Source organism: Pteronotus mesoamericanus, unplaced genomic scaffold, assembly GCF_021234165.1.
Source record: "Pteronotus mesoamericanus isolate MK-2021 breed Mesoamerican mustached bat unplaced genomic scaffold, CSHL_Meso_final contig_221, whole genome shotgun sequence".
NCBI classification, from domain to species: domain Eukaryota; kingdom Metazoa; phylum Chordata; class Mammalia; order Chiroptera; family Mormoopidae; genus Pteronotus; species Pteronotus mesoamericanus.
Genome location: NW_026555092.1, coordinates 9,629,499 through 9,652,931, shown reverse-complemented (window position 1 = coordinate 9,652,931; position 23,433 = coordinate 9,629,499). Strand labels below are relative to the sequence as shown.

The 23,433-nt window shown below is 37.6% G+C and overlaps 1 protein-coding gene across 1 annotated transcript; it reads right to left on the bottom strand.

The window, feature by feature from the left end:
• On the bottom strand, positions 1-20,375 carry S100PBP (S100P binding protein). Its single transcript, XM_054571925.1, has 6 exons — positions 19,628-20,375; positions 17,686-18,419; positions 16,954-17,036; positions 15,360-15,463; positions 3,653-3,734; positions 1-1,605 (listed from the first exon to the last, which is right to left on the bottom strand). Exons 1-6 carry the CDS (start codon positions 19,662-19,664, stop codon positions 1,506-1,508), a joined length of 1,140 nt encoding a protein of 379 aa, XP_054427900.1. The 5' UTR covers positions 19,665-20,375; the 3' UTR covers positions 1-1,505.
• Positions 20,376-23,433: the final 3,058 nt, after the last annotated feature.

Below are 23,433 nucleotides of genomic sequence, written 5' to 3'. Positions count from 1 at the left end.
AGATGTCTAGAGATGTCTGTAAAGCAGGAATAGCAAACTGCTAAGGCATGCATTAAGATGGCTGCACAAAGTTGGTCAACTTGTGTTAGAGCAGGAAATACTTAAGGTCAGGTAATGCTTTTGTGTATAGGCTTACTCACAGCTTGATTAGACCCACTTCAGCAGCTTTGTGGAACTTGCTGGGGAAGGACTGCGGAGTGTTTCTTTGGGGGCAGGAGCCCTTTTCTCCTAATCCTGTCCCCTTGAGCACTAGCTTTTCAGTATGGGCCTCCTCTAGAATTCACTTTTAAGGTCTCTAATTCACCCCTTTACCGGAATATGTAACATCCCACCAAACATCATGTGATGTTTCAGAGGTTTGACCAAATAAGTAGATAACATCCAAGGTCTAAAGGCACGTTTTGCTGACTAATAATGGAGACAAAGGAGTGCCTCTCCAAAGTTGCTCTCATAGGAGGGAGGCTCACTAACACATGACCTCATACTTCAAGTTAGGGTTCAGCAGACAAAGTGGAAGACCCATTGACACCTCAATGGCACTGGCTTCCTGGCCTGTCCTGAAGTCAAGACCCTAGACGAGCAGCTCTTCAATAAAGAGAGTAGGGAGACTGTTCTTAAGAGGCACGTCCATGTTTAACAGGAGTGTATGCCAGTCAGACCCTAGAGCACAGTGGTCAACGGGGAAAAAAGGAAAATCCTTGAAGAAAGGCAGAGGAGACAGCTACAAGACCACAGATCAACGTGGGTTGGTCAGCAGTCTTCTGTCAGTTAAGATGTATAAGATTTGCAAACACTATTGTGCAAAGTAAATTTGATGAATTAAATAAAAGCCAAAAAAATAAAGGCAGATAGTAGGTACAAAAAGGAGAGAAGATTTGCACTTTTAATAAAAAGTCCTGTTGTTCTTTCAACAGGGCTTTTGTCCTGCCCCATCCTACTTCAAACATCTTGGATAACCAACTTTAAAATTTTGACAGGTATTTAGAGATTAAAACAAAAAAAAAAAAGGAGTTGTTAAAAGTGACTCGTTGCCATTTACATGTCATAAGCAATAATTAACACTAGCTTTGCAGCCTGATAAAAAATCTCTTCCTTAGAGATTAAAAGATGATTTCTTTTGGGCACCAGTAAAGTTTACTTCTGCACGAAGGTGGGCGTTTTGCTTAAGCCAGGGTGTTTTGGCTTACTGTTGGCTTTCAGGAGGCGGCCGCCTTCAATTTAAAGAAAAAAATAAAAACTTTATCAACTAAACACTGTTTAAACACACACACACACACACACACACACACACACACACACACACGAACTTTATACAAAAAATTCAAGTCAGCAGTGGGTATTTCCAAAAGATGACAAGTTCTTTAAATAAAAATATTGTGAAAAATAAAATTCAAAATCTGCAAAGCACAGAACGGCAGGAGAAGATGAGCTGCTGCTCCGGACAGGACCCTGGACAGGGACTTTCACCATTGATGGGATGTGACAGACACACTGTACTGGGTATCTTAGAGACTCTGGAACCGCTGGTGGCTTCGCTTATTCCTGTCAACCCACTCAGTCAGACTGTATCTTTCCAAAGGTTTCTGTCGGAGACGGGCATAGTTCCTATTAGGAGAGAGGGAAAGTAAAAACAAAAGATGAAGGTTTGAGCTGGTATGGCTATTTGCATACAAGTATTTTAAGAATATCATTACTTTAAGAAATCAGGTATTAATTTTATATTTCAAGTCTCACAATTTTAGAAATTTTATATGCAAGTCACATTATAACTACTACTTCCTTCCGAATTCCAAAGCTACCTAATTCCCAAACAGGAAATATGGTATAAGGGCACTATACACAAATGTCCCAAGAAAACCCAATATACAATGTATACTAATGATTAAGTAGGAAAAAAAATGTCTTCCTCCAGAAACATTTAGAACAGGATCTACATTTCATTGCTTGCATCAAAGCTGTACTTCCAACAGGACCTCACTGTCTGACACAGCTCAAGGTTGCTCAGGACACGGCAGTTAAAATTAGAATAAAATTCCCAGAGAAGGTAAGTCATCATGTGAGTATCACACTGCAAGTTTAGAGACTGAACAATTAATAGCACAGACTTAAGAGTTTCTTGAGAGTCTCCTTTAGTCATGTGCTGGGCTGGGGTTCTGAACATGACCCACTGAGATAATGTGAGCCCATCCTCAACTCCAGCTGTTCCTAATAACCACCTGGGAAGCTTTTTAAAGATACAGATTCTTGACCCCTGTCTCACCACCAGACTTAATGATTTAGGATCCCCATAGTCAGAGCCTGGACATCTGTATTTTTAGACACCTCCACAAGTGAATACAAGGAATAGCCAGGATTGAAAATAATTATAACAGTACCTGACATTTACCTAGCCCTGTATGTAAGCACTTGCTGAATTCTTTCAACACCTCATTTAATGCTAAAGACAATCCTATGAGAAAAGCACTCTCATTAACAACTTGTACACATAAGGAAAATGATGCTCAGGTTAAATAATTTGCTCAAGGTCATAAAGATCATATAGTGAAGTAGAAGAGCCTGGATTTGAATTCACATCTGACTCCAGACTTTATCTAATAACTGTTACACTACACTGTTTTTCTGACAACTACAGAGGAAACAATGAATGTAAAGGCTGAAGTAGGAGAGTGTCTGACATACCTGAAAAATAGCAAGTTAGCCAGTGTGACTAGAGTAGAGTGAACAAAGCACCAAGTAACAGGAGATGAGGTTGGTGAGCTACCTATGTCAGCCTATGCCATGATTCTCAGAGAATACACAGGGGATCGTGAAGATGGGAAGATGTGAGATGAAAAGCCACTGGAAAATTCTGAGCAAAGAAAAGAATCTGATTTATGATTTATGCTTTCAAAGAATCTCTAACTGCTGAGCTGAGAACATCAGACAAGGCAAGGAAAGAAACAGGGAGACCGTTTTAGGAGATTTGCAATAATCCAGGTGAAAATGGTGCAAAATGGCCAGATTTTGGATACATTTTATATGTAGAGCTTATAGGATTTGTTAACGGACTGAACATAGGGTAAGAGAGAAAGGAGTCAAAGGTGACTCCAGGGTTTCTGGGTAACTAGATCAAAGTAACTGAATAAATCTGAAAGATAACACTGCACCAAGAATCAGAGCCAGAAAGACGCTTTGACATCAATTAGTCTAGTATACTAATTTTACTAATGCAAGGACTGGAGAAGTAAAGTGATTGTAGCAAAATCATATAGCTAAGCCCTGACTGGTGTAGCTCCATGCACTGGGTATTGTCCCGCAAACTGAGAGGTCGCCAGTTCACTTCCCAGTCAGAGCACATACCTGGGTTGCGGGCAAGGTCTCTGCTTGGGGGCGAGCGAGGGGCTACCAATCAATGTTTCTCTCCTCCCTCTTTCGCCCTCCCTTCCCCTCTAAAAATAAATAAATAAAATATTTTTTAAAAATCATAAAGCTAATTAAAAACTGCAAGGCTAATATTAGGACCAGGTTTCCTGAATTTCAGTCCAGTTCTTATTCCATTATACTATATTGCTTCTTTTTCCATTTCTGGAATTAAATAATTATAACGCAACTCCCCACCACATTCCTCCTATAGCTAAATTCTACCCTCTCCTCCTTCTAATCACCCACTCACCGAATGGTGAGGTCCGAAGGATGCGAATGGTTATGCCTATGATGAACTTGATCCATCAAAGAACACAGTTCCACCAAGGCACCTGCAATACAGAGAGATCTGTGGTTAGGAAGCCACTCAGCGAACTTCCACGTCAGCCTAGGTCAAAGCTTTCAGAGAAAAAAAAAACAGGCACTGGTCCTAATACTGTCTATTTATGATTATCACAAGCGCTCAGCACAAAAACTACAAGCCAGAGAGGGAAGCTTGTTCTTGGATGATGATGATGAAGAATAAGAAACAATAATGACAGCCACCATTCATTCTTTCATTCATTCATTCAACATTTATTAGCTCCTACAATGTGTGAACTATGAACTATGGTGGTATATAAGACACCCTATCTGCCCTCAGGTGATTCCAAAATTTGTGATTATGTGCAATGACAAAAAGTACAGGCTGCAATGTGAGCACAGAGACTGCAGAATAGGGGGTTAGAGAAAGTCCCCTCCAAGGGAAGTAAACTATAAGCAAGGATCTAAAGGATGTGAGAAGTTAATGAGATAAAGAAGGGTAGAAGTGGTGGTGTCCAAGAGAAATCGCTAATACAAAGGCCTGGAGACACAAGACGGTACAATACATTCAAGAAAAGAGAAACTGAGAATAGAAGGGGGATGGAGGCTTTTTGCTCAACAAGAAAGATTGCTGGAGGCAATTTCTGAGAAACTTGGGAGTCTAGCAAGGTGCTAGGAAGCACTTTATACATTATCTTAATTTTTAAAAATATCTTAATATGGAGGTAGATGTTATTAACATCATTTTGGAGATGGAAAACTATAGCTCAGGGAGGAAGACTTGCCTTAAGAGCTTATTAAACTGAACTCAAAACTAGCTCCTGTTTGAGTCCAGCTTTTGCCACTATTCAATCATGCTAATTTTGCACTTACGGGTTGAGACGTAAGCTGAAGCTTACAAGAACAGAAATTGTAATTAGAATAAAATAATTTCCCCAGACCAGCAGCTCTCAAATTTTAACATGCACCATAATCAGCTGGCGGTATTATAAAACAGATGGCTGGGACCCAGCCCGAGTTTTGATTCTATAGGTCTGAGTGGGACCTGAGAGTTTGCATTTCTTACAAATGCCCAAGTGGTGCTGATGCTGCTGGTCTGGGAATCACACTTTGAAAACCACTGCCCTGGACAGTGGAGATTTTTCTTTCAGCTAAATTACGTATTTCTCATTATCTCATCTACTCTGTTCCAGGAACCAAGAGCACTCTAACTAGGCTACAGACAATTTTTTCAAGTTCTGGTAAAAAATATTTACTTAACTTTTAGAATGAACTAAATTTATTTGAGGCCTCAAGAAGCTGAGCTTTGTAAAAAAAGTATCTACTTTGGAGTTAGGCGGATGAATTAAAATTCCAATCCAGTCACTAACTAGCTCTTTGACCCTGGGCAAATAGTTTCATTTCTTCTGGCCCTGCTTTATTCATCAAGGAACTGTAGACAATAATATTTAGCTTGAAGCTAAGTACTAAGAACACAGTCCATAAAAGACCTAGCATATTGCGTAGCACACAGCCCATGTGCAGTAAGTAGTAGCTATTATTGCAGTGTTACAGCCTCAGGCTTGTGTCAGTTTAGTCTTTAAATGCCATGATAATCAATTGCCTATTTGTAAGGAAAAATGCTCATTAAATGTATGAACTATGACACTCAGGAGCACTCAGCAAAAACTCTCTAACCATACTGAGATAATACTTTCCAGGAAAAATTTATAGATTCACTACATCAAAAGTTTCTGTGCAATTAAAATAAAAAAGCTCAACCAAGGGTAAAAGAAGGCAATTGACTAAATGAAAAATATATCTGGAACACATTTGTTTCAGATACTGGCAAGGCTTCAATGTCCTTTTTCTACAAAGATAACTCATAAACACAACAAACATAACACAAAATAGGTCAAGGACATGAACAGGCAATTCACAAAAGTAACATAAGTGAACAATAAACATAATGAAAAGATGTTCAATAACACTAATATGGAAAGAAAACATATTAGTCTCACTACATAAGGAAATATAAAGCAAGAACAAATTTCCTCTTTAAGAAGGGAAGTATCTTTTATTTAGAAAATCCCTTGCCTTCTAGATTTGTTTGGCTAAAATCAAAGGTCTTGATTTGAACTGCCTCTTTCCTTTGTACCCTGCTTTTACATCACTGACACTCATTTCCCCTCTAGTCCCCACAAAAGGATGTTGTACTGGGGCAAAAATCAGCTTTGTACCACCAAAGGAGCGCTGGCAAGATAGGGAAATTCTGGTGTCCAAGCTGAAAATGAAACAAGATTATCTATAGACCATGTCCTTCAGTTCACTTATCTCTTACCACCTAGACTCTATAAAATTGCCCAGAAACCTACACGCGTTAATCTAAAAGAAGAAAAAGACTAGTCAGTTATGCCAAGGAGGCTTCAAGTATTCAACTGCTAGGTACCATAATCTAGTGGCAGCAACTTACACATCAGGCACTGTCCTATGTGTTTTATATATATGAATGCATTTATTCCTCATAACAATCATATGTGGTATTTTCCCCATTCTACAGATAAAGAAACTGAGACACAGGAGAAGTAATTTGTCCAAAGTTACACAGCTAGTGACAGAGTCCAAATTTCAACAATACCATGGTTTGAGTTTCCTTAAAAATTTTTCTGGGACGGCCCTGACAAGTGTGACTCGGTTGGCAGTCATACCTCAAAGCAAAATGTCACTGATTTGATTTTTGGTCAGGGCACAGGCCTGGGTTGCAGGTTTGGTCCCAGTTGGGGAGCATAAGAGAGGCAACCAATACATGTTTCTCTCCCCCTCTTTCTCCCTCCCTTCCCTTCTCCTTAAAAATAAATTTAAAAAAAAAGGAAAAAAATAGGAAGGGAGGGAGGAGAAAGAAGGGAGGGAAGGAAGGGAGGGAAGGGAGGGAGGGAAGAAAGGGAGGGAAGGAAGAGAAGAGAAAAGGAGAAAAGAAAAAAGAAAAGGAAAGAAAAAAGAAAAGAAAAGAAAAGAAAAAAGAAAAGAGAACATATCTCTTGCATAGTCAGTTGGTACCTGGCACAGCACTCTGTAAACAAAGGCTCAATAATTAGGTCTCAGCTCATGCACAAAAAATGTTAGTTTTCATTAGCACTAAGAACTTACTGATGAACTATGGTAACCTTTATTATTAATAAGACTTAATAATCTAGAGATAATGACAGCTAACATTTATCAAGCATTTATTATGTACCAGGCACTTTGCTGACTGCTTTGCATGTATGCTATCATTTAATCCTAAAAACCACATGAGGCAAATATCATAATCTCCATTTACTCATGAGTAAATGGAAGCTTAGAAAAGATACTCATCTCTCATCTAGTAAATGGGAAAGCCAGGATTCAAACCCATCTGGAGCTAATAATCCAAAAATCTTATTTCAGCTCATAGCTTGAATCTCTTCTTCCTCCAAATTTAGAGATGCTAACAAGAATGGAAACATTATTTCAAATTTTGAATTTTCTCTTCCCTTCATAGTCTCTAGCAGATGGGTTTTCTTGGACCAACAATCGGTAGGAGTTTATTTTAAGTTGTGGCTAAAAGGTGGTGAAAGCTGTCTTTTTGTTTTGTGGCTAAGAACGAAAATCAGCTAAGAATGAACTTAGGAGGAAAAAAAACCCTCAACATTTCAGGAATGAGATCAGCAATTCTTCTAAACCTTTATCTATAAGTATGTAGCTGACTAGTTGCGGGGGAAATTCAGTCTAATAACTGCCCTTAATAAGTTAAAAGTGAATCAATTGTTATAAAGGAGGAAGAATGATAACGCTGAGTGCTTGCTATGCCAGTGGCCCTTCTGACAGACTTTATGGCAGCACATTTTGTATCACATGACCCTACTCAATCCAGTGTGGCACATGACCCAAGGACAGAGAATCTCTCAGCTGGCTTATGACTTACAAGCTGCCCAGGCACCAACAAGTCATCAAGTGAATCAATCAGATATTCTCCTTTGTAATATGAATGTAAGCTTTAGTAATGAGAACGAGAGAGAGAGAGAGAAAGCACACAGACAGGAATCTAGGGAACAGACACTTGAGACAGCTAACAGCAGCAGCAGCACTAAATCAGCAGAAACAGCACTAAATCAGCAGGGAAAACCTGAGTAGGAAACAAAGGCACCTGTTTCTGAGGGGGCCTGGCTCTATGGCTGATTCTCTTTCCTATGAGGTCTGGCTAAGTTGTTGAACATCTAATAATCTTCATTTTTTTTCCTATAAATCCTTAAACTTAGTTACTTATAGGCAAACACAATGTCTCTGCCATGCAATCAAAAAAATGCCAAGTACAGGGGAGGGGAAGAAAAGGGAAGAAAAAATGTGCTATATGGGTGTAGGCTACTGCTTTTATGAATAGACTAATAAAATGGGAATAAAAAGAAAAAAAGATTAAGTAAAAAGAATGTAAACATGTCACCTATAGGTAAACAAAACTGCACTGATCTAGTATAAATCTTGACTGATTTTCCCTGCAGACAAGGCAAAAGCAAAAAAAAAAAGAAACAGGAATTACTATAAAACTCTTTTCTGAAGTGACATATTACATGGGGAATATTGAACTATTTATGTAAAGTTGTCAACAGTAATGGCAAATGCAGAATAAGAATTTATGTAACTATTGTTGCTTTTGACCTTCAGTAAAACTCAAAGCATAGACTTCCACTTCCAGTCACAATGAATGCATTGCAAGTAACTAGAAACTGGACAAAATATATGACACTTTTTTCAGACTACTCAGAATTGTTAATGTGCATTCTTTATTTTTCCCTTAAAGTTGGGGGGGTGCGCATTATATACAGAAAAAATACAGTAATTCTCTAATTAATAGACTTAAAAAAAACCAAACTACGTGATCATCTCAGTAGATGCAGAGAAGTATTTAACAAAATCCAAAATCCACTTCTAATAAAAGCTCTCAACAAACTATAAATAGGAGGGATCATCCTCAAGCTGATAAAAGAGTATCCAAGAGAAACCTAAAACATAAAGTTAATGGCAAAAGACTATTGTTTTCCTCCTAAGACCAGCAACAAGTTACTTGTTATTACCTGTATTTAACATTGTACTGGATATTCTAACCAGCACAGTAAGATAATAAAGGTAAATAAAAGACATCCAAATCAGAGAGGAACAAGTAAAAACACCTTTTTACCCTTTTGTTTTTTATAAGAACTTCTCAGAAGATGTGTGCCACTAAAACTAAAGATCAAGAAAAAGGAAGAAATGGAATCCAGAAAAAAGGATTCAACCCAGGAAGGTAGTAAAGGTAAATAGCAGGAGGTTACTTTTGCAGCAGGCCTAGAGAACAAGCCGTGAAGACTGGAGGAAAAAAAAAACCACACAAAAAATAGAAGACTCTAGAAAGGTCTCAAAAAAAAAAAAAAATTGAAGAGGAATTGACAAATTACTGTGTATGTTTAAGTATTTAAAGTGTAGAAGGAACACTGGTAAGGATATAAGTTGGATTTGTAAAGAAAATTAAGGATAAATTCATTTGTAGTATTTTTTTTAAAGATTTTATTTATTTTTAGACAGGGGGAGGGAGGGAGGGAGAGAAACATCAAAGTGTGGTTGCCTCTCGCACACCCCCTACTGGGGAACTGGCCTGCAATCCAGCATGTGCCCTGACTGGGAATTGAACCAGTGACCCTTTGGTTCACAGGCCAGTGCTGAATCTACTGAGCCACATCAGCCACCACTCATCTGTAGTTTAAAAAAGTGAGGTAATTAAAAACTTCAGAAGAACAAATAATTCAAGAAACAAAACAGAACCATAGTGTACTACTGACACAGTGAACAGCAGTATTTACTTAGGTGAAATACCAATAATGAATACTGACTTAACAATTATCAGTATAACTACTACCAGAAAACAGAAAATAGCAAGTGTTGGCAGAGATGTAGAGGTTTACAACCTGTTAGTGGGGTTGTAAAATAGTGCAACCAATGTTAAACAGTATGGAGTATCCTCAAAAAATTAAAAATAGAGGCCCAACCAAGTAGCTCAGTAGGTTAGAGTGTCGTCCCAATAAACCAAGACTGGGGGTTCAATCCCTGGTCTGGGCACATACAAGAATTAACCAATGAATGCATAAATAAGTGGAACAACAAAATGCCATTTCTTTCTCTCTCTCCCTTCCTGTCTCTCTAAAATCAATTAAATAAAAATTTTTAAAAATCCATAAAAAAAATTAGAAATTTTTTTAAAAATTAAAAGCAGAACTACCATATGATCCAGCAATCCCATTTCTGGTTACATATCCAAAAGGACTGAAAGCAGGATCTTTAAGAGGTATCTGTACATACACGTTCATAGCAGCACTATGCACAATGGCCAAGAGGTTAAGCAACACAAATGTCCATTGAAGAATGAATGGAAAACAAAATGCAGTGTATACATACACTAGAATATTATTCTGCCATAAAAAGGAAGGAAATTCTGGTACATGCTACACAATGGATGAACCTTGAGAGAGCACATTACACTAAGTGAAATGAGTCAGCCACAAAAAGACGAGTACTATGTGGTTCCATTTATATGAGTTATCTAAAGAAGTAAAATTCATAGAAACAAGATAAAATGGTGGTTACCAGCGGCTTCCAGGAGGGAGGAAAACTAGTTTTTTAATGGGAAGAGAGCTTGAGATTTGCACAATAAAGTTTTAGATATCTTCCTCACAACAATGTGAATAAACATAACACTACTGAACTGTATATTTATAAATGGTTAGAATGGTAAATGTTATTTTCAAACCACAATTTTTAAAAAAAGATTAATGGGATTATGCCAGAAGACACAGGAGCTTGTTTGAAGAAGTTGCCATGATCAAATTTGGGACAAGTAAAAACAGAATAATGACTATAGTTGATTATAACACACTGATTTTAACAACAAATCCATGAGAAATTCTACAGAGTGTCCCAGCATAGGGCCTTCAACAGCAAAAGCCATCGAAGAGCTGTAGCCATGGCTGTGCAATGCCCCATGGCTGTGAGCCTGAAAAAACCACAATGTAACCAAAAAGGTAAGCAAGCTGAGGAACCTCAGGAAGCACAAATTCCAGTCGCCATGATCTGAGAGGTGAGCAGCTTTGCTCCCTATAAACAACCCACCATGAAGCTGCTCAAGTTCTCCAAGGATAAGCAGGCATTGAAATTCATCGAGAAAAGAGTAGGGACATACAACCACGCCAAGAGAAAGAGAGGAGCTCACTGGCCCCCTATGCCAATGTTCATGGTGAACACCAACGTGCCCGGTGTCTGTGTGCTAGACGGGTGCTCCTTTAAGCTCACCCAGCATCTGGTGCAAGCCCAGCTGGGTCAAGCCAGCCTAGTATATTGCAGTGCATGTGGCCCTGCAGCCCGCCAGCCAGGCAGCAAAAAGAAACTGTTGGAGGAGGGAAGAGGGGGATATGAAGACATGTACTAAGGACACAGCTAGACCTTGATTAAATCCTATTGTAACAATTTACAAGAGACATTTTGGAACCAGGGAAATTGGAATATAATGTGGATATTAGATGACTTTAAGAAATTAGGATTAGCCCTAGCTGGTGTGGCTCAGTGGACTGAACTCTGGCCTGCAAACCAAAGGGTTGCCTATTCAATTCCCAGTATAGGGCACATGCCTGGGTTGCAGGCCAGGTCCCCAACCCAGGTCCCCAGTAGGACACATGAAAGATGCAACCATACATTGATGTTTCTCTCCCTCTCTCCCTCCATTCGCTTCTCTAAAAATAAGTATGTAAAATCTTAAAAAAAAAAAATTAGAATTAAATATAAATTGCCAATAAACATGAAAAATGTTTAAGTTCACTAATTATTAAAACAAAGTATGTTAAAATTTACCTACCAAGTTGGCAACAATAAAAACTCATAAAATTTGGGGAGGAGTAGGGCAATCTGGTAGCATGTATCAAAAGTTTTGAAAATGTTTATGCACTTTAACCCAACAATTTCACTTTTAGGCATTCATCCTACAGAAATAAAAGTTGTACATAAACATTTATTGACCAGAGTGTTCACTGCAGCATTACGAATGAAAATGGACACAATCTAATTATCCAAGATGTAATATACTTTGTAATCATTAAAAAAATCTTAATTTGAGATATGTAACACAAAAAAGGTCCTTAAAATACATTAAGTGAATGGAAGAGAGCAGTTATTTTTTGTGATTTTAGAGGACAGGACTAGGAACTACCAGTGGAAATTATAGGAAAGCAGAGTTTGGCTCAATGTAAGGAATAACTTTCTAACAATTAGAATTTTCTAAGCAATGAATGGCTGGCTTCATGAGGTAATGAGTTTTGCACTATTAGAACTGAAAGCAAAGGCTGAATGGTCACTTGGCAAAGATACACAGAACAGAATTATGTGTTTGGAGATTAAAGAGAAGATCTTAATGGTTCTTTTTACTTTAAGAACTTATAATTTCATAATAAGTTTTCCATTAGCTGTGATGTCAGAAAGTGGTTGACATTTTTTTGTAAATGTTATTGAAGAACCAGGTGGCACTAAGCTAAAAAAGAGAGTATATCTATATTATAATAATGGAGTTGAAGGATAAATTATATTATTATATTCTGTATCAATAATATATACATTATTGATAAAATGAAAGATGATTAACCCAATGGAGAGGATTCAAACTGAATTGGCAGGAACTACATTGGAATCTGCCCTACTAATTTCTGTGTCTAATACAGAACCTAAGACATACTTTTCCAAGGTGAAATAGCACTAAACATCTCAAAAAAAAAAAAAAGAAAGAAAGAAAGACAGGATGCACTATACTCCCTCTTTTTGCTTCTGGCTGCTCTGTAATTCATATATAAACACAGAAGAAATGAAAACTATGACCCTGTTCGTCCTACAATATGGTATATCAAATCTTTAGGTTTTGGATATATGAATACTGGGCAGTAGGAACTAACAAAAAACTTAGTATCACCCTGGGTTTCTAGAAGGCAGAAGCAAGCGTTGGAGGGCTGCGACATTTTAACTGGCAATGTTAAATATTCCTAGATGTTAAAAAGGAATTCCCTAAAACATGCACTTTTTAAATAGATTTTATTTATATTTTTAGAGAGAGGGGAAGGGAGGGAGAAAAAGAGGGAGAGAAACATCGATGTGAGAAACACTGACTGGCTGCAACTCAGGCATGTGCCCTGACTAGGAATCGAATCAGAGATCCTTTGCTTTGCGGGATCATGCCCAACTAAGGCACACTGGTCAGGGGAAAAGATGCACTTTCTAAAAAACAACTTTTTATTATGGAAATTCTCAAATACATGCAAAAGTATGTAACAGTATAATGAAACCCCACATACCCATCACTCAGCTAGCTTCTTTTATCTACATTTTATTAAAGCTATTTTCTCTAATTTTCCAGGTTGTTTTTTCTTTTTTTGAGATTTAAAAACAAACACTGATATCATACTATTTTACCTATAAAAACTTCAGTATGTAAAAATACACTTTCTTGCTAATACCAAGTATTCAATAAATGTTAGTTGCTATGGCTAGGTACTGTTCTATGCATTATACTTGTACTTACAAGTAACGTAGTTTTTACATAAGCTAAGTCTCATTATTATCCCCATTTTACAAATGAGAAAACTGAGTTTTTACTGATTCAAGGCCACATAGCCAGTAAGCAATGGTGCTAAGATATGAGCTCTGAAGTTAACTTTAGACTAGACTTTACTCTCCCAACCACTAAAATATGCTTGTCTTTCCTCTATACCAGTTACTCTAGCTGTCCCTTACAGGTAGGGATCGCCGTGATAAAATGGGGGACGGACTGTGGCATGGGGGAAGACACTGAAAAGGATGCTCTAAAATAAGCGGCTGCTCACTGCTTTTTTTGTGTGTGAAATTTCTTTTCTAAATGCCCCAATTGAGAAAGGAAAATGTATACCTGAATATATCAGTATCAACTGCCTAGGATAAAAAAGAGAATTCACCTTGCCCTGACTGATATGGCTCAGTTGGGCATCATCCTGCAAGGCAAAACGTTGCCAGTTGAATTCCTAGTTAGGACACATGCCTGGGTCACAGGTTCAGTCCCCAGCTGGCGCATGTTCAAGAGGCAACTGATTGGTGTTTCTCTCTCACACTGAAGCTTCTCTCCTTCTCTTTCTCCCTCCCTTCCCCTCTCCCTAAAAAATAAATAAATAAAATCTTTTTAAAAAAATAAAAAAGAAAAGTCACCTCATGGAGGGAAAAGCAATGATCAACCCTCTTCCACAGAGGCTGAATATAGACAAACTTCTTTTAATCTGCACCTCCAGCGACCTGGGGTGTGGTAGAGGGGCAGGAGGAAGTGTCCCTATCCCACCAGACTTTTAAGATAACTCAAGCAAAGGGATCTCACCACCAGAGAGGGCTGAGCAATCAGTATTAGGAATATTTGATTGTTTAACGAAATTTTTGATTTAAAAAAAAAAAGGACCTGGAATAAAAAATTCTTCTGACTGATGTGTCAAGAATTCTAAACCTCTTCACTCATAGCTTTATAAAACGAAAAAGAAAAAACTCACTAATTTAAGAATTGTCAAAGAAAAGGGAGGCTCCGCTGATCTTTGGCCAAATGTTCTTCTAAAGCCCTCGTTTGTAATTTTAGAGTAACAACTAATTATCTTCTCTGTGCAGCCCACCTATAGCATCCTCCTTCCCCATCTTCCACTCTCCCCAAATACAAACAGAAGGGCTCTTTCCCTGCTCCGACTGCACTTTGTACATGGTTCTATTAGAGCACTGAACAAAACTGCAGTATGTATAATTATCTTTCTTTCTCTGGGCTATCAATTCCCAAAAGGCCAAGACTCTAGATCACTTCTCTTTATGTTTACAATCCCTAACCTTCGAACCTAACACCACTGAAAGTTCTTGAGAAAGGTTTGCTGAATAAATAAAGACATTAAAGATGATGGAATATATAGTTATCTTTGTAAGAAGGAATTCTTCTATCAGTACCTCTCTAACCTCTGCACCTTCAGTACAGCCCACAAGTTTCCTGTGAAAAGTTTTCCCATCAGTCAATAGTTAAGGATGAATGATAACATGAACTATAATATATAACAGTCTCTTGAGGGCTAGAGGAGTCCAGCAATTTTGGTTTGCAATACGTTTTAATGAACTAGGAATAATTCAGCTTGAAGGATCTGGAAAATAGTCAAAGCCTGTCAAGAGCTTTTATACAAATAGCAAGAGGCAGGACGAAATTTGAAATGCTTGCTTTTTTACATTTAAATGCTAAAGGCAACAGGGAAAAATAAATAATTCCAAATAAAAATCAATGATTACTAAATAGTGCATGGGCATCCACTTCTATCATTTTTCAGACACAGAAGTCCCTAGCAAAAAGAACAGGTCCTTGGCCATGGGGGAGATACTTTTCATGTACTGGTACGAGTCTCTTTGGACCACCTGCTAACACTGGTTAGCCCAGCCACTTTGATGATTACCTGGTGAGGCAATCCCTTAAAATGAAAATTTTTGGTTAAGCAAGTTATCTTTCTCACCAATTTAAGAAAATTCAAAACAATCTCTCAATTTAAGCTCTCTTACACTGGAAAAAAGAAAGTCCCATCACATCTTTACATGCCATTCTTTGGTTACCATGTTACCTTGGTTAGAGTCCACTGAGTTTTTTATATGAGCAAAGACACTCCTGACGTAAGTTTGCTTCTTTCGTTCTAGATCTGATTGTGAAAATGTCGGAACATTAGTCCTGGAACAAAGCAAATCAGGAGAAAAACAGTCCATTAGAATCAGGAGTATGTTTTGTTGACAGAAGTCATACACTGCTCATCAATTAGAACAAGTAATTTTCAGAGGCAAAATACACTCTAAGATTTGATGACACAAGATTGTTTTAGTCACATAGCGCAAAGCTGAAATCAAGTATGGAGTTGTGAGGAAAAAGGGAAGAAATATATACAACTATTAACAAGGCATAGAAAGTAACTACCTAGTTCCTAGAAAAGAAAGTATCTTTTCAGTTACTTTCCAAGGTTAGTCAGGAAATAGCTAACTAACTTCACAAAGCCACAGAAAAATTAAATGAGGTTAAGACAGAGAAGAGCCAAATGGATCTGGCGATTAGAACACTGGTGACCTTGGCAAGAACAACATCCGGCCCTTGCTCACACTGACTGCACTATACTGAGGAGTCTACAGAGGAGAACACTGAGATAGTTGGTTTATTACTGTTTCAAGTAGCCTGACTTAAGTTCTCTGGTATAATTCCCATTGTGAGAAATTCACAAAGTTTCCAAATTATGCAAACAAAAGGAAAAAAGCAAAACAAAACAGAAAAGGGAGAGACTTTAACCTTATTTATAATATTTTAAATTTTCAAAAGCACAGTATCTGTGTAATAAAACAAAATTGGGGGAGGGAGGTATAAGGGGATTAAGTGGTAATGGGAACAAAATACAATAAAGATTTAAAAGTAAATAAATGGAAAGACAAATAAAATTTTAAATATCACTGTAAAAAAGTTGATGCAATTCAACCTGAAAAACAGCTTTGCTAACTGAAAAGGCCCATGTGGAGACACTGCCATCTCCTGGCAACAAGAGCACTAATTGAAAAGGTGACCCAAATCTGCAACCTCTATACGAATTTTTCCCTGGAACAGTAGTATGCAAGTTGGGAGATGACTAAATGATTTTCTATATTGCTATAAAATTATTCTAACATCCTACCATATCTGTGACCAGGCTTGCCCATACACAGGAAAAGAAATCTTACATTTATACAGTGCTTTCAGTAATGTCTTTTTTTTCATTGCTTTTAGAGAGAGGGAGAGAAACTTTGATGTGAGAGAGAAGCATCAACTGGCTGCCTCCCGTGCGCCTGGACCTCGGATTGAATCCGGAACCTAGGTAGGTGCCCTGACCAGAATTGAAATTGCAATCTTTCAGTTATGGGATGACACTCCAACCAACTGAGCCACACCGGCCAGGACACTAATATGTCTTTTTTAACTCTTCAAAAATAATCCCGTGGGGCATACGAGAAGGCATCATTAGCCTCATTTTATTGACAAAACTGAGGTCAGAGATTATTTGACTTGCCCAAGGTCATACCAATAGGTAGTCCCAGAACTTCAAGTGTGCTCACTCCTGTGGCAGGGTTTTACCCCACTCCCCACAGTACAGGAGAACTGAGAAGAGAAACTGAGGAAGAAACCAGAATATTTCATTATGCAGTTACCTTGTTTTGGATTGCAGAACAGGAATGACTTTGCCTACTCTCTCAGGGACTTTCAGCTTCCCAGAATCCTTGTCAACAACATCCTTTTTTTTCAGAGTAGAAGAAATGCAGAAGGAAAAATGGTTCTTAGTTGTAAGAAAATAACTGAGCACACTATGGAAATATGCTTGAACTAAAGGCCTCAGAGGCATATTCTTGACTCTCACTGTGTACCAGGCACTATGCTAGCTGCTTTAAATGAGAGTGACTATAATCTTAAGGAAAAAAAGGACCCTAAGCAGTAGGGATTACCACATTCATTTGGGAGAAAGGGAACCAGGCTTAAAGTGGTTAAGTATATTGCCCAAGATTTCCCAGCTCTTCCGAAGCTGACTCAGAGCTGGTGCTACATCTAATATGGCAATATAACTAAAGACTGAGACTTAGGCTGAAGCCCAAAGGAAAAATAATAGTAAAATCATCAACTTAGTAATTATTCAGTAAGTGGTAATTTAATATCATGCATGTTACTGTAAATACATTATTTTATTAATCTTTACTATACCATGAAATATTATTTACTCCAATTTATAAATAAGAAATGTAAGGAAACAGAGAGTCTAAATAATCTATCCAGGGTCATGGTGCTAGATAGGATTCAAACCCCAATTTGTCTGAATACAAAGCTCTGCTATACAGCTTCTGAATAAAAATAATTTTATTTTTCTCTTCATCTTCAAAAAATATACTTACTTTGTTCGATGAACTGGAAACAACTGGAAACCTCACTTCACAACTTGATTTATGTGATCCATTTTTTGAGGACGACCCTGTATGAGGAGTCTCTGAATGGTCCAAGATTTGAGAGCACACAGGTGTAGGTTTCTTACTATCAGGCATACTTTTATCAGGGACAGTTTGTTTAAAGTTATTATTTGAAGGAGAAGGGAGTTGGGGACCATCCCAGGCAGAGTTATTGGGAATGATCCCTTCAGAATTAGTGCAAAGTTTGTTCTTATTTGGGCTAACACCATCTTCTCTCATCTCTTCTCCGAGGGAGGAGGGTTTTTCAACATCTTTGGATGTATCAGTCTTGTCCTTATCAAGCACAACATCACAAACTGTTGGATTAAATGGTGCAACAACTGTTAACTTTACATGATTCTTTTCTAATGCAAAGGGTCTGTTTAATGGTTTTGCAGGAGTTGGTCCCTGACCAACTGATATATTTAGTTGAGGTACTTTGGAGAGGCCAGGAGTCTCAGCTACTGGTCCACAGCTATCCAATAAATTTTCCTTGTCCTTATCTGCCTTCAGTAACTTCACCTCCTCTTCCTCCTCATCTGACTTCAATAATTCCTCCTCCTCTTCCTCAGTGACACTGAAAAGGCCATCATCTTCTTCTCCTTCACTTGGGTCCAGCAAGGTGTCATCCAATACATCCTCATCCAAGGAAGCCCTAGAGGGCACTAGTGAGCACATCATATCTGGAGAAATAAAGAGGCAGTTGTGCTGAGGAACAGGAACCCTTATACCAACTCCAATCTGCTCTATAGAGTGGTGGTGTCCTAACATTTCAAATTCTTTACACTGTGACTTGTAACATGAAAAGTAACTTTAAGGTATTTAACTTTATCAGAATCATGGAAATACATATTAGAACAATGAGATACTTTTTTTTCCCTACCAAAATGGTAAAAATTAAGATGACATAATAATCCATCCAGGCTGATGAGGATGTGAGGAAAAAGTACCCTCACACTCTGTCAGTGAGAGTGTAAGCCGGCACAATATTTTGTGGATAATAATGTGGCAATACCATTTGACGCAGATATTTCACTTCTGGAAGTTTATCCTACAGAAATACCAATACAAATACACACGGATACATTTACAAGGATGTCCAAAGCAGCATTATTCAAAATGGCCAAATACTGGAGACAACCTAAATATCCATCACCAGGATAACAGTTAAGTAAAATCATGGTACATTCATGTTAAGGAATATTTACAACTACAGCATTCCCTCCTTCTCTGCAGTTTCACTTTCCACAGTTTCAGTTACCTGAGGTCAATCAAGATTCAAAAATATTAAATGGAAAATGCCAGAAATAATTCTTAAGTTTTAAAACATATACCACTCTGAATAGTGTGGTGAAATCTCATGCCTTCCCACTCCCTTTGTCCAGGGTATCCACACTGAATGTGCCACCCGTTCATTAGTCACTTAGTAGCCATCTCAGTGTTCAGGACAACTGCCATGGTACTGCAGTGCTTGTGTTTAAGTGACCCTCATTTTACTTAATAATGGCCTCAAAGTGCAAGTAGTGATGCTGGCAATTCGTATCTGCCAAGGAGAAGCTATAAAATTCCCACTAAATTAATAAGTATGTATGTACAGGAACAAACATAGTATATATAGGGTTCATTACTATCCACAGTTTCAGGCATCCACTGGGGATCTTGGAACATATCCCCTGCAGACAAGAGGGCACTACTCTATTTAAAAAAACACAATGAGACCTGTATATACTATCATGGAATAATATCCACCACATACACACAAAACAAATATATATTATATAAAATGTTTGGATTTTCACAGTTTACACTTTTTAAAAAACAAACGTATTATTCTTGAAGTTAAAAAAAAAAAAAAAAGGCACATTAAGAATACAAGCAAAGTCTTCCATACTGTGTGGAGCTGCTGGTTTGATCTCTGCCTTTGTCATGAGACCGAATGGAAAAGGGTTTCAGCTCCTGCTAGCTGTTCCTTTCAGGAGACTTGTCAAAATGATTGACTCCCACCTTCCTGCAGGTACAAAGAAAATTAAAGATCTTCCCATCACTTTCAACTCTGCTAATTACAAAGTCAACTGTATTATGCTTTTAAGGTGCTCCATCTATTAATTTTCATCTTGATTTCTTTTTAAATACCAGAAAGTTGGATTTTGAGTCAAGAACATCAAAGAAAACCCTTTAAAGGAAAAATTATGCAACTAAGGAACTAATTTTGTTCAACAATTTGTACTTTCTTAAGGATATCATTTCCTTGAGTAGGATGAATACTGCTTCTAAGTCCAAACACCTGGATTACAGTCCTGGTTCTGCCACTAACCAGCTATAATAATTTGGGCAAGGCTCTTAACCATTTGGACTTGTTTCCTCATTTATAAAATGGAAAAGAGATGGAATACAGCGGGGAGGGGACCAGGCAATCTCTAAGCTAATATTTTACATATTACATGTCAACATCTGAGAAACTATAAGAAATTATTAAACACTAAACTCAATAATTTGGAAAACTCGTTATAGTCTTTTAACTGTGAATTTTGCCTACCCCACTTGCCTCCATTCCACACCTGGAACTTTACCTTTAGTTCATGCATTCTTACAGAAAACACTCTCCATGCTACTATCATCACACAGCAATGAGCTAGATAATACGTCTCTATACAATTTCTAAGAAATAAAGATACGACTTCCACCCTCAAAAAATGTATAATCTTGCTAAGGAGACAATAACTTAAAATTACACACCACTATGAGAAAATATAAAGTGGTATGGTCAATACAGTATTACAGAAAGAGAAGGGAAAGGATGACAGAATTTTAGAATTATTGTAAAAGGGACCCTAAGTAATACACAGCACGATGATTATAGATAACAATATTGTATTTCATACTTGAAACTTGCTAAGAAAACCGATCCTTAAAATTCTCATCACAAGAAAAATTGTAACTACGTGAGGTGATAAAATCACACGGCAATATGTACATATATCAAATCACTATGTTGAACACCTTACACTAATACAATGTTATGCGTCAATTATATCTCAATAAAATTTGGAGGGTAATAAATAAAAGAAGCTAGTTAAATTTACTCATCTTGGAAATGAGGTGGGACAGAAAAGGAAGAAATTTTAACTATTATAAATCAGGCACTGTGAGACACTTTACCACTCTAATTTAACCCCTCAACTTAACTCTGTAACACAGATCTTATCAAAGAAACTAAATTTTCTGTTGTATTTCATCTTAAAGCTGCTAAGACTTTTTCTCTTATTTTACCAGCAATTGTTGCAAGAGTTTCAGGCACTGAAGCAGGTTCCTCCAAGAAGATAAAAGTAATTTCCCTGCCCAATGAGTGTGTTTCTTAATAGTTATCTCTTTAGGCAGAAGAAAAGTTTACTTAAAGTTTGTGGTTGTCAAGCACAAGTATCGCAGGCACTGGGGTTAAGCAACTCCATTTCTGAGAAGCCCTTTCTGAGCCCCTACCCCTACTTTCACTCCAGCTACTCCCGAAAGGTCTAGTTCAAGCACCTGTTTGAAGAAACGAAGAGTTCAACAGATTTTCACTCTTGGGAAACCAACATTCAGAGGCATAACCTAACTTAACCAAATATACAGAAGTAATACTGCTAGAACAAGGATCCAAACTCAGGTCTGATTCCCAAGGCAATGTTTTTTCTTCTTTGACCCTTGTGACAGACTTGTCCAGGGTCAGTCAGCAAATGGCAGAGCCTTCTAAATTCACTACATCCTCTAACACACATGAAAGATGTGGACACCAATGAGGGTTCCTGGTGCCTTGCAAAAATAATTTAAGCCACTTTATTATGCACAGACTTCCCTTGACCTCCCAGGTGGAATGGAAGAACATGAGAAATACCCCTGAATGTGGCCAAAGCTCACTAGAAGAAAAACATCATTGCTTTACTTGCACGCACAGGACCAAAATCACAATCACTGAAAACACCAATTCCTATGCCATACTGACATCCAGAGCCACAGACCTGGGTCTTCTGAGCTTCTCTCACAGAATGTGCCAAAAGAGTTGGGAAAAAAACCATGCAAAACAATGCCATATACATATAGTTTTCAACTGGCACAAATTATTCTCCGAATCTTATTTCCTCATTTTGAAACATACTCATAATTTAAAACATGTACAAAAATAACATAATAGCATAATGAACCCCCACATACCCATCACCCAGCCCCAACAACTATCAACATATAGCTAATCTTATGCCATCTACCTCCCCCCTTTATCGGATTATTTTGACACAAATTCCAGGCATCACATCATTTCATCTGTAAATAACAAGAAGTCCTTATCATAAAAGTCAGTTTAGATTTCCAATTGTTCTATAAATGTCATATATTTTTAAAGATTCTTAAAAATCAGTGTCCAAATAAGGACCATACATTGTAATTATTTGATGTCTTGTATTTTAATCTATAGATTCCCTATTTTTCCTTGTAATTTGTTTTAAAAAATACCACAAATTGTATATGCACAGATACATATATCATTAAATTATAAAAACATGCATACAAATAAGAAACACCAAATTCAGGATAGTGGTTACCTCTAGTTGTGGGAGGGAAGAGGAATGGCAAGGGAGCTTAAGAGCTTCAATCCTACCTGTAATGTTTTCTTAAACAAAACAAAACAAAGCCCTAAAACAAATGTGGCAACATAAGATAAAGCTTAATGGTGGGTATCATGGTATTCATTACTGTTAGTATTCATTCCTATAATTTTTATATGCTCAAAATATTTAATAATAAAAACATTTTTAAATGAGAAGTCAGTGGCGATACAATGATTACATTCTGAAGTTTCAAATGTCCTCCCATGTAAAATGGGGTCCATCATAATACCTGCCTCACAGGGCTGTTGGAAGAATTAAATGAGAGAGTGAACATAAAGCACTTAGCATGCTATAGGCACGATGTAAAAGCTGAAGTAGTGGCTATAGATACTATTTCACCCCACCTTCACCATCTCCCTGACCCGTTAAGAGTCTTAAGAGAAGCATTCAAAGAATAGGAAAACAGAAAGTGCTACACTGGTAAGGAACTTCTGCTAGTCCTTGCATGTTAAGAAATTATTCAGTGTACTTTAGCAGGGGTGTCCTCTAGACCCCTGGCTGCATGCGGCTCAACACAAAATTCTAAGTTTACTTAAAATCTTTTTTTTTTTTTGGCTCATCAGTTTTCATTAGTGTTTGTGTTTAATGTGTGGACTAAGACAACTCTTCTTCCAGTGTGGCCCAGACATGCCAAAAGATTGGACACCCCATCTCTTCTAGTTTAACCCAGCACTCAACCATTTTGTCACTAAATTAAAGACCAGGCTGTATGGACATCTAAACTATCAGGCAAATTCTGCAAACTAATAATAAAGTATCGCACAGAGAGGAACTAAACTAAAATTCAGAAACTTCAGCAATTCACTTGAAGTCTCTGAACCTCAACACAGATGAGAATACTCATCTGAAAAAATGGGAATTATTCACTGTTAACTTCAAACACAGATTATCATGAGAACCAAATGAGGGCAAGTTTATGAAAGCAGTCTAAACCTAAAAGCCCTATACTAATGCAAGTTGGTATTTAATGAATTTGCGGGGAGAGGGGAGTAGAATCTCAGATAAAACTCAAGTTCCATAGGACAGCCTCAGCACTTCTGTCTGCTATTGAACCATC